This window comes from Plecotus auritus, assembly GCF_963455305.1.
Source record: "Plecotus auritus genome assembly, chromosome: 2".
Lineage (NCBI taxonomy): Eukaryota > Metazoa > Chordata > Mammalia > Chiroptera > Vespertilionidae > Plecotus > Plecotus auritus.
Genome location: NC_137771.1, coordinates 32,318,369 through 32,329,714, shown reverse-complemented (window position 1 = coordinate 32,329,714; position 11,346 = coordinate 32,318,369). Strand labels below are relative to the sequence as shown.

At 53.1% G+C, this 11,346-nt stretch overlaps 1 protein-coding gene across 1 annotated transcript in view; it reads left to right on the top strand.

Annotated features, from left to right (window-relative positions):
* Positions 1-320: 320 nt before the first annotated feature.
* TMEM61 (transmembrane protein 61) overlaps positions 321-11,346 on the top strand; it is a gene marked incomplete at its 3' end in the record, with an annotated part of 11,955 nt that continues 929 nt past the window's right edge. The window contains 2 exon segments of the mRNA XM_080654789.1: positions 321-979; positions 6,420-6,775. Of these exon segments, the coding sequence (XP_080510915.1) occupies positions 965-979; positions 6,420-6,775 (371 nt within the window). The 5' untranslated portion in view covers positions 321-964.

Sequence of the window (11,346 nt, the reverse complement as noted above, 5' to 3'; positions counted from 1 at the left end):
TTGGGGGTCTCCCTTAGGGCTGGCTCTCAGACTGACCTAAGGGAGAAGAAAAAGCCAGTTGCGTAAATGAAGTTTGCGGTAAAGCACTGAGGCCAGCGACATTCCCCGCTTTGGTCTCAGTTTCCCTTGCTGTAGAGTGGGAGTAAGAAGCGGTGGCTCTGGAATCCTAGATCCCTCTCTGGCTTGGCGTTGGTGGCTCTCAGAGCAGTCGTCTCCGTTCCCACGCCCCGCCCCCCGCCCCCGCCCTTGTCCCCGGGAGCGGGGTGGGACGTAGTGGGGGCAGGACAGCCTCAAGGCCAGACGATTCCCTACTGTTCCAGGGTAACAGCGGTCTCGGCGCTCCCCGTGCAGGAAAACCGTAACCCTCGCCAGCCCCACGCGCGCTTTCGCTTTAAGGCCGGGCGGGGCGGCACCTGGAGCCGCCCCGGAGTCGCGGGAACTGGTCCCGGAGTTTCCGCCAGACCCGGCGGCCGGCAAGGACGAGGATCCCAGGAGAGGTGCGGCGGGCCCCGCCCAGAGCCGGAGCCCAGAGGACAGGTCCGCAGTCGGCCGAGCCGGAGCCCAGAGGACAGGTCCGCAGAGGGCCGGAGCCGGGCGGTCGCCAAGCCGGTCCTGGGCGAGCCCCGCGGAGTAGATGAGCTGCTGGTGCGCGCCGCCGGACACCGCGCCAGCGAGGGAAGTCGGCTCGGCACCTCCGCTCGGGTGCGGGGCGGCGGCGGCGGACCCGACGGACGCGGCTGCGGGTAGGAGACAGGCAAGATCCCGGGACAAGACCCGGACCCGACCTCTGCGCGGCGCGGAGAGTGGGGCTCGGGATCGTCGCCAGGGCCACCCCCTCACGGCCGGCGCCCCCTGCAGACCGGAGGGACTCGTTTCCAAGTGCTCTGCCGCTCTCCTTCCGACAGCCACCATGCCTCTGCCCCCCGGATCCCCGTGCCTGGACTGCCCCTGACGCCTACGCGCGATGGCTGCGCCCCAGGTGGGTACGAGCTTCCTCCTCTCGCTCCTTCGGGAGCAACCCGGCTCCGCCTGACGCCTAACCCGTCTGGTCCCTTTCCCTCACCTTGACCGCGGGGGCTTGCTGGGCAGTCTGCAACTCGGCTGTCTTCTGTGTTCTAACTCGCTGAGCGGCCTTGGGCCCAGGCGCGCAGGACCTCAGTTTAGGTGGAGATGGTTGGGCCACTTCTAGTTTAGAAAACATGGTTCAGTTCTTTACAGCAAACTGGCACCTAACGTTCCCTTGTGGGTAGCAGGACAACATGGTGTTATTGTGTCCATTTCACAAAGGAGGGAAGGCAGGCATGGAGAAGCTAGGTAACCCGCCCAGGATCAGAGCAGGGCCGTTCTCTGTCCAGCTCCCTTGGCGTCACCGTGCTTCACATACAGCTGGCCATCTTGCCACCGTATCTTCACAACTTACTCCTCCTCCCTGGGAGGTAGGAATTTGAGCTCAGAGACGTTGCGCTGCCTGATAGAATGGCGGTAATCAGTGGGGCCATCAATCAGATGCAAGGAAAGGCCTCCTGTGGCTGGTGGGAGGCGAGGGTGGCAGCTGTGGGAAGACTTCTGGGAAGATGAGGTGTTGTGCTGGATCTTGAAGGGGTGGGGCTGTGAAATGAGGGCCCTGGATGGGGACAGAGGGCTCCCCAGCCTGGGAGAGCAACAGGTGTAGAGGCCCCCAGGTGGCAGGAGTTTGGATGTGTTTGTGTGTGGGAGGATGAGGGAGGTGAGCGAGGGCACCAGCCTGGCAGGCTGAGTGCCAGGATCAGGGCTTCTCTGGGGTTGGGGTTATTCCCTCCAGGGCAGGGAGTTCCGTCTTCCTTCCCCAGCAGGGTACCGTGTACACAAGTGTGAGAGGCTGTTACCTGGCCCTTAGCGGGTCTGCCTAGGGCTGGCCAGCAGTGTGTGTGTGTGTTTTTAAATACATTTTTATTGATTTCAGAGAGGAAAGGAGAGGGAGGGAGAGAGAGGAAAAAAAACAATGATGAGAGAGAATCACTCATCATTGATCAGCTGCCTCCTGCACACCCACTACTGGGGATAGTGCCCTGACCGGGAATCGAACCATGACCTCCTGATTCACAGGTCGATGCTCAACCACTGAGCACACTAGCCAGGCAGTGTGTGGGTTCGTGACCTTGTGCAGGAAAGATTTTGCAACAGGAGTCCAGGTGATTGAGAGTACTTTATTAGAGCTGTGGACAGGGGACAAGGAAGGGCTTAGGATAGAAGAAGCGACAGGAGAGCCTGGGCGGGGCTGCTTTTGCTCACTGGAAAGTCCGGGAAAATGGGGCCTTGGAGACAGGTTGCACATCTCATGGGGTCCCTTAGAAGTTAGGAGATGCACTCCTGTAGGGGAAGAGGAAAGGGAAAGGTGAGAGCTTACTCCAGAGAGGGGGGTACCTGCTGGGTCCTTTGTTTTGAGGGTTTTTAAAGGCTGCGAATTTAGGGGCAGTCTTAGAGAGATTTCAATAAAATATTCATCAGCTTTTCCATGACCTTTTAGGGTCGTGGTCTCGACTGATTGGTCAGCACCAGGGCAGGGTCATTAGTTATTGCAGCTGGTCCAGGAGTTGCCCACCAAAGGTTGCTGCTTTTCTGGGCCTGGAGCTGAAATACTACGGAGGCCTACATTCTGTCTCTAGGGAGGTGACCTTTTGCATCTGGCTGTAAATTGTTCATTCAGCTACCTGCCTCCGTTTCCCTATTCTACTTGCCAAGGAATCTTCCTAGCTTCTTACTATCCTGCCTCAAGGTGAGTAAGCTGCCAGAAGACAACTCTGAAACAGGTCAGGGGAACCTTGGGCCAGGACACCTGTTGCTGATGATCAGCCAGAACTCCGATCTGTAAATAATGAAAACCACTGCACAGCAACAGAACAGGATGTCCTTCATCCAGTGGACACTGGCGCCCTCCGTCCCTGGAATGGCAGGTAGCCTGTGTCCTGCCTGCCTACAGGGGGATCCACATGGAAGGAAGGAGACCCACACAGAGGGAGATGCCCTCACTGGTGACAGCATGCTAAGGGCAATTGCAGGGGCTTGTCTGAGGAGGACAGTGCATTCTAGAGAGTGAGAAGGGCCTGTGCCAAAGACTTACAGATACATCTCTTCACAGCAAGGTCTCACCTTCATATACTTAAACATTCAGATAGATCTAAGCTGTGCACACACCCAGGAATTTGAGTCAGACTAGACCTGGGTTCAAGTTTGACACTGACCTCGGACAGACAGTTTTCTAGCCCCATGTCCTTGGGACATGTTGCTGCTCTGAGGATCACGTGATGGGACACCAGTAAAGTGCTTGGTGTGATGTCCAGCCCATGTAAATGCCCAGCACACACCTGCTGTCATCATCATTGCGTATTCCAGGGAGAAATGGAAAGGAAACATCCACATGGGGATCATGCGCATCTCTGTAGAGCAGGCTGAATGTTAATCTCTATTTTGCATTATTATACCCCTCTGAGGTTTTCTCCTCTTCCCACAGTAAAAAGCATCTAAGTTACCTGATGCAGGAGTGAGTTCTTCAGGTGTTGAGAAACTTGGTTGTATCTGGGTGTGGGCAAAGTCTCTCACCTGTCTGGCTCCTGTCTCATTTGCAAAACAGGAATTTCTCTCCCTGCCCTGTTGTGAGGAGTCAGCTGAGATGCTGGGTATGAAGGGCAACTGTCAAGTGCCATAATATACGGCCCAGGGCTTACGGTGATTGATTTGCTGTTTTGGTGTGTGTTTTTTTTTCAAGTTGGTTTCTCCAGCTTTTTCTCTTGACAGCCTCTCCTTGCTGTCTGACTTTGGGGGGAGGGTAGTCAGGTTCTTTTCTTCCCCCATGAAAATGCCTGAGCTGGAGACAGGAGGCACTTGCCCCAAAGACAGATTCACAGGCAGAGAACTGCAGGTAATTTGCAAATGGCCCAGAGGGATTGGGGTATATTATAGATTCTCTCTCCCACATGTGCATGCACACACATACACCCACACACTTTTTTAAAATATATTTTTAATTGATTTCAGAGAGGAAGGAATAGGGAGAGAGAGATAGAAACATCAATGATGAGAAAGAATCATTGACCAGCTGCCTCCTGCACACCCACCTCCACTGGGGACCGAGCCCGCAACCCGGGCATGTGCCCTGACCAGGAATCAAACTGTGACCCCCTGGTTCATAGGTCGACATTCAACCCCTGAGCCACATCGGCTGGACCACACACATTCTCTTATTGATAACATGGGTGGATTTATTTCTTAACCACACACATTTAATTTAATATAATTTATTTATTAATTATTTTTTTAATTGATGAGAAAGAGAAAGAGAGATATTAGTGTGAGAGAGAAACATTGATCAGTTGCCTCCTGTATGCATCCTGACCAGGGAGTGAGCCCTCAACCTAGGTATGTGCCCTGACTGGGAATCAAACCTGCAACCTTGTGGTGTACGGGACGATGCTCCAGCCAACTGAGCCACACGGCCAGGGCACCACACATACATTTTAAAACACATTTGGGAACATACTCTTCAAAATTTTTAAATTTATTTTTGATTATAATTGACATACAGTATTATATTAGTTTCAGGTGTACAACATCTTTATTCCACATTTATATACCTTACAGAGTAAGCACCACAATAAATCTATTAACCATCTGCCACCATACATAGTTTATTGCGATGTTATTGACTCTATTCCCTATGCGATACTTTCCATGCCTGTGACTTACGTTATAACAGGAAGTTTGTACTCCTTAAGCCCCTTCCCCTTTTACCCCTCCCTCCACCCCTCTGGTGAGAACATGCCCTTTTGAAATCTGAAGCTTCACCTACTGTATCTTGAACATTGTGCACACCCTTCTGCTCCCCTAGGAGCATGTCTTTGAATAGCTGCTCCCCAGGGCATCGTTCTGATGTACCACGTCTGGCTGGGCAAACTCCCATTTGGAAGGTGTTTCTGGCCATTGAAGTTTCTCTGAGGTCTGTGAGTTCCCTGCTTCTCTGGCTCAGCTTTTGGGAGGGGAGATGGTACCACACTGAGTTCTCCCAGCAGCCTGCTGGAGCACCTGCTCCTTGTACAGATGAGGCAGCAGGCCCAGAGCAGCAGAGAGGCTCAGCCCAGGACACAGCCGGTGAGCTGCAGTGTGGGGACCAGAGCCAGGCCTCTGCTTCATGGCTGGGTGCTGAAGCAGCTGGAATCCTCTGGAATCCCCCCTCACCCACTCTTCCAGCTGTGAGCAGGCTTTTCACACACAAATATTTGGCCAGCAACACTATCCCCCTCATTTAAGGGAATTTCTTTAACAAATCTTTATTTAGCAGCTATTATGTGCTAGGCTTTGGGGGATAGAGCAGCGAACAAGGCCAATATTGACAGCAAAGGAGAAGTTAATCACAGACAGGTAAGTACTGTGGTTCAATAAGGCTGAGGGAATTGGGTATTTAAAGTGTCACTGGCAAAGGTTTCATGGGTGGGGCTGAGCTGAGCCTTGAGGGGAGATAATGGGCAGTTACCAGGAAGAGAACAGCATGTACGCCTTTGGGGACCACACACACGTATGTTTTAGCCCCTTCCTGTCTGGGCCCAGGCTTCCTCCCAGTGTTTGATGTTTGTTTTTTTTTTCTCCCTTTGCATGTTTTCTTTACCTACTTGAGATAACACTATATGGGTAATTAGGTATTCTAAGTTGACAAAAGTAAGATATCAAAAACATTTCCCTCCTGTTAAACATTTGTGCTGAGTTAGATTTTTAAAAATAAGTCCTTAATAGTCCATCTAGAGGTTGTGCCATGGTTTACTCACTGTTTCCCTGGAGTTGGGCATTTTGGCTCTTTCCAGGTTAGGATCATTATAAACAAGGCCACCGTGGACATTTTTGTGCACAATTTTGCTTCAGATCATGAACTTCACCTTCAGACATCTCTGCGCCCTCCTTCACGCTTGCTCCGTTTCCTGTCCTGCATTTCGTGTCTTCCTCTGTCTGATGGAGGTGACCCTGTCGACCTCTCGGGATTGTGACTGGGCGAAGTGAGGAATGTGTAACCAGCCAGCCCGATCCTGGCAGGCCCGATGGACTCAAGAGGTGTTTACTCTTCTCCCTCCCAGCCTGTGGAGTCTTATACCCACTGGGCAGATGAGGCCTCTGAGGCCTGGAGGGGCCCCGGAGCAAACATCGCCACACTTACTGAACTCGATCCCAGGCGTGGTGCTAGCAACTTCAGACACATCCACTGTGACCTTCAAAACAGCCCCGCAAAGTTAGGAGCATCATCTCCATTACACGGATGAGGACACTGAGGCACAGAGAACTCAAATGACCTCTCCAGGGCCGCCCAGTGACCTCAGGTGGAGGAGAACTAAAACCCAGGCTCCCAGTACTTGGCAGGCTGCTTACATGCCCATTTCTTCTCCTCTTTCTCTCTGCAGGTACAGAACTGTGACAGGGGCCGAGTGGCCTCCACCCTCCGCTACGGCATGTTGGTCAGCAGCACAGTGTTTCTGATCACCGGGACACTCTGCTTCGCGTGGTGGAGTGAAGGGGATAAGGGTGTTCAACCCAGCCAGCCGGCCCCACCCACTGGGTACCCTGCGCCCGAGGCCCCCAGGTCCCTGCTCAGGTCCATCAGCTTCTTCTGCTTTGGGGCAGGTGGCTTGCTGCTGCTCCTTGGCCTGCTGTGGTCCATCAAGGCCCATGCCTGGGGGTCACCCCGAAGTGACCCATATCACCTCTCCAGAGACCTGTACTACCTCACTGTAGAGCCATCGGAGAAGGAGAGCTGCAGGTTAATGGGGAATGGCGGGGGCTGCAGGTTGGGGCCGTAGGTGACGATGTTTGCTCCATCATCATGCATTTGCTCAGCAAACTCTCATGGGGTTCCTCCTCAGGACCAGGCTTTGTCTATGCCTTGGGGACTTGAAGGGTGATCAGCACAGTCCTGGAGGAGTGTAAAGCCCCATGACAGAGGTAGAGTGGCCTCCCCATGGGGTAGTTAGAGCTGTGAGAGAGGCATAGACACAGTCCTGTGGAGATATGGGGGAATCCAGGAAGGCTTCCTGGAAGAGGTGGAAAGCTGAGCTTAGCATGGTATGGGGCAGAGTAGCACAGTGGTTAAGAGCCCAAGCGCAGGCGTGAGACTGACTGGGACCCTCTCCTGGTTCTACTAACTAGCAGTAGGACTTCAAGTAGATCATGCAACCCCACTGAGCCTCAGCCTCATCTGAAATAAAACAGGAATAATAACAGCAGCAATAATAGCAAACACCTGTGTAGTACTAACCATGGGCCAGACACTGTTCTATGTGCTTTTCATATAGTTACTCTTTTAATCCTTATAGCAGTCCTCTGAAGTGGGTACGGTTATTTACTCCATTTATAGATGAGGAAACGGAGGCACCACGATGTTACTAAGTAACTTGCCCAAGGACACCCAGGTAGTGTATGTCAGGGCCAGGACTTGGACCAGAGTCTGTGCTGTCTGTCACCCATTCCCTGACTCGGGGGACACAGGGAGAATGAAATGAGATGATGCGTACGTAGAACTTAGCCCAGTGCCTGGCATACAGTAGGTGCACAGTAAATGTCACCTTTTCCTCAAGAGGCTAAGGTGGCGAGAGGCGGGTTAGGCAGGCAGAGTAGCATGTACAAAGGCTCAGGGGAGGGTCGGGGGTAGGGGGGAGACAGAAATCTTGCAATAGACAACATTTCTCAAGCTTCATTTTCATTTTTAATCCCTCTTGGGAGGCTCTTAGGCATTTTTTTTCTCAATCCTCCCCTGTAAAGTTTAAATACCACAGTTACATTATATATGTGTTTATGTTCTGTATGTATATCTGTGCTTTATATCACCAATACCAAGAGCCAATTTTTGCCTTGTTGAGTAAGTGAATTATGCCTGCACTTATTATGTATTTATTCATTCGACCAAGTATTGGGTGTACCCACATGTCAGGGGCCTGCGTACATCTTCTCCAGCCCTCTTTCCCCTGCAAGGTAAAAACTGGTGCCCTGTCCGGCCGACATGGCTCAGTGGTTGAGTGTCGACCTATGAACCAGGAGGTCATGGTTTGATTCCTGGTCAGGGCATATCCCCGGGTTGGCGGGCTCAATCCCTAGTGTGAGGCGTGCAGGAGGCAGCCGGTCAATGATTCTCCCTCATCATTGATGTTCCCATCTCTCTCTTTCCCTCTCCCTTCCTCTCTGAAATCAATAAAAATATATTTTAAAAAGGGGAGGGGGGAGAATGCATGCTGAGTTAAGGAATGTAACAGGTTATTCCCACTACTGGCTTGTGAATCCTTGAGGTCAGAGACAATAGAGTATTCAACAGAGGCCACTTAGTCCAATGGCTGGGCCTTGGTTTGACCCGACTGTTAGAAGGGCAGGGCCTTGGGAACTCTCCAGCCAAACTCTTCACTTTTTGGATGAGGACCCGGGTTGCAGAGAGACTGGTGACTGGTCACACCACAGGTTAGTGGTCAGCTGGAACCAGGCCAGGCCTCAGGGCCCTCTGGCCCAGATGTGGCCCTCCCCACCCAGGGTGGCCTGAGTGTAGGGGTGAGTGTTGTCTGTACACACAGCCATGTTGACCCCACAGGGCCCAGACCACAGCTGTAGGTGAGGCCACCGGCCTTCACTCCCAGCTGGGCCAGGGAGGAGGCCCTCCCAGGAGGCCGCAGAGTGCTCCAACCCATCTTAGATTAAGAACTGGGTGGCTGGAGGTCAGGGAGGCTGCTGTTGTTCATGCCTGTCCCTGGGGCTGACTCAGCCCAGCCCTGCCGCCTGGGAGACCAGCATCTGGCCCCCAGGGGGAGGTCACTCTACTGCTCCTATCCCAGGCACCTCACTCTCTGAAGATAAACCCAGGTCAGAGAGGCCTTCTGGGCTGATGGCTTGGCCAGATTTTTCCCCCTCTTGGACCTCATTCTCGACATTTATTTATCTACTTGTTCTTTCACACATTTAACAACATATACCGAGTACTGTGTGGTGGGTCCTTTGCAGGGCACTGACAACACCACACTGGACAAAACAGATAAAGCCCCTGCCCTCTAGGGGCTCCCATCTTATGTGTGAGCCCCTCAGTAGGGTGGCTAGACAGGATGCACCCCAGGACCACCACCCTCAGTGAGCAGAGCAGAAAACGCATGGTCCTATTCAGACAGGAGGGTTTCAGTCTCTGCTCTTTTCTTTGATAAGCTGTGTGTCTTTGGGCATGTTACTTAGACTCTCTGAGCCATGTCTAATTCCTCATCTGTCGGCTACGGGTGACAGACCTTTTCCCTTGGATTGTTGTTAGGTTCAGATGAGATGACAGGTGGGGAAGTGCGTACACTTTAAAGTTCGTGCACACATTATCTTTTGCTGCCATTAGGATGCTTTATAGTTTACAGTGGATGCTATGCCCACTAACTGATTTGAGCCTCAACCACTCATAAGTGAAGCAGCTTATGAGGTAAGTTAAGGATTAGGCCCATTTTACAGATGAGAAAGCTGAGGTTTGGAGAGATTAGGCGCTGGGTGGGGAGAGGTGTGATAGATGAAGTTGGCTGAGTTTTGCAGCCGGACAGAGCTGGGGCTTTGCTGCCTGGTTGATGTGTGACTTTCACTTATCTGTACCACCCAGGGTTGTCATGAATGTGAAATAGTCTGCTTCTAAGCAAACTTCCTGCTGCAGGCTCACCTCACCTATGCCCTGCCCTGCTCTGCCCATGGTTAGCTGCTGGGGTGGCCCCAAGCATATCCAATGCCTGTGTCATGTCTTCAGGGCTTGGGGAAGAGGGGAGCGGCAGAGGTGTGTCTGAGAAGTGACCAAGGCAGGAGAGGCTGGAAGCCTTCTTACCTCCTTTTTTTCTTGAGTGTTGTCAAAGCTTTTTCCATTTTTCTCTGCCTTGAATCTATAAAATGAAAATCATTACCCCCATTTTACAGATAAGGAGAAAGAGGCTCAGAGAGGGTTGTGAACACAGCCTAGGTCACACAGCAATAGAACCTGGTTTGCCTGCCTCCAGGAGCTATGATCTTCACCTGCCCTCACCTGCAAAGGATGCTGGGAGTGCAGAGAAGGATGAGGTCTCTTATTAGCTTCCTCTGCTGCGAGGCTCCTGGGCTGGCTCAGAGGAGGAGGGTCTGTGAGAGAAGTTTGGAAGAGCACGGGATAGGGAATCCCAGCTTTGGCTCCTGGCTGGTGCCCTCCATCACACTGCCTGCTTCTTGACCTGTCTGTGGCTGGAGCAGCAAGCCTGCCTCCCCGTGGGCCGCTCTGAGGGCTGCGTTGGGCTTGGGCTGAGAAGACACGTTGCCCAGAGACACGCCATGTCCCCAGTGGATGATGGGTGCTCACATGAGGGGCATCTGCAGGTCCCAGCTTGGCACCTCCTAACCCCTGGAGCGAAGTCCCCTCCACTTCCTCTTCTGTCCTATGGGCCAGCCTCTGCCATCTGCCACTCCTTTGTCTAGATAGGCAGGTCCACGGTGTGGACTGAATGGCTTCCCCACCAGCTGCAAACTGGTGACCCTGGGCGAGTGACAGCCTTCCTGTGGGAGATCTGGGGTGAGCTTTGCTCCCCACACCCCTTCCTCAAGGAGACCTTTGAGACTTGGTGGCTGGTGGCCATTTACAGAGCATGTGCCAAGCAGCCCTGCATTATCTCATTTAATCTGCACACAGTTCTGTGGGGGAGGGGCCATTATTGTCCCCATTTACAGAGGGGAAACTGAGGCTCAGATTAATGGAGTTACGATCCTGGTCGCCCACCAGGAATGTGGCAGAACAGGGAGTTGAACCAGTCAGTGCGCAGACTCAAGGCCTCAAGTGACTGAGGTGGGAAGGGACTTTCAGGATCACCTACTGAGCCCCTGTATCTGACAGTATCACCCCCAAAGCAGAAGCAGGCCTAGGATCAGTGACACTCCCACCACACAGAGTCCTAAGGCGGGGAGGGAAAGGGACTCCCCAGAGGTGACCCCCTGGGGCCCTGAGTGGCCTGAGGGCTGGGGTCTATTCTTGGAATCCAGCTGCAGAGCCTGGATGGAGGAGCCTCGGGACCTGGTCTCTGCCTCACATCCCTGCCCGGTGGTTCATTTCAGGGAGCTGGAGGCCAGTCTCAGAAAGCCAGGCTGCTCAGAGACAGGCGTGGCTGACTTTATCTCCGGGGTAGACAACCAGAGGTACTCCCTTGGCGGACGGACCACATCAGGGCCTCCGGCATCCAGATGGGCAGGAGAGCTAAGGTCTCCCATCCTGCTCGGAGCGTCCACTGCTCTGGCTCTTGTGAGAGAGATGAGAGCCTGATCAGGTGTGGCTCAGTGGTTGAGCGGTGACCCAGAAACCAAGAAGTCACTGGTTTGATTCCC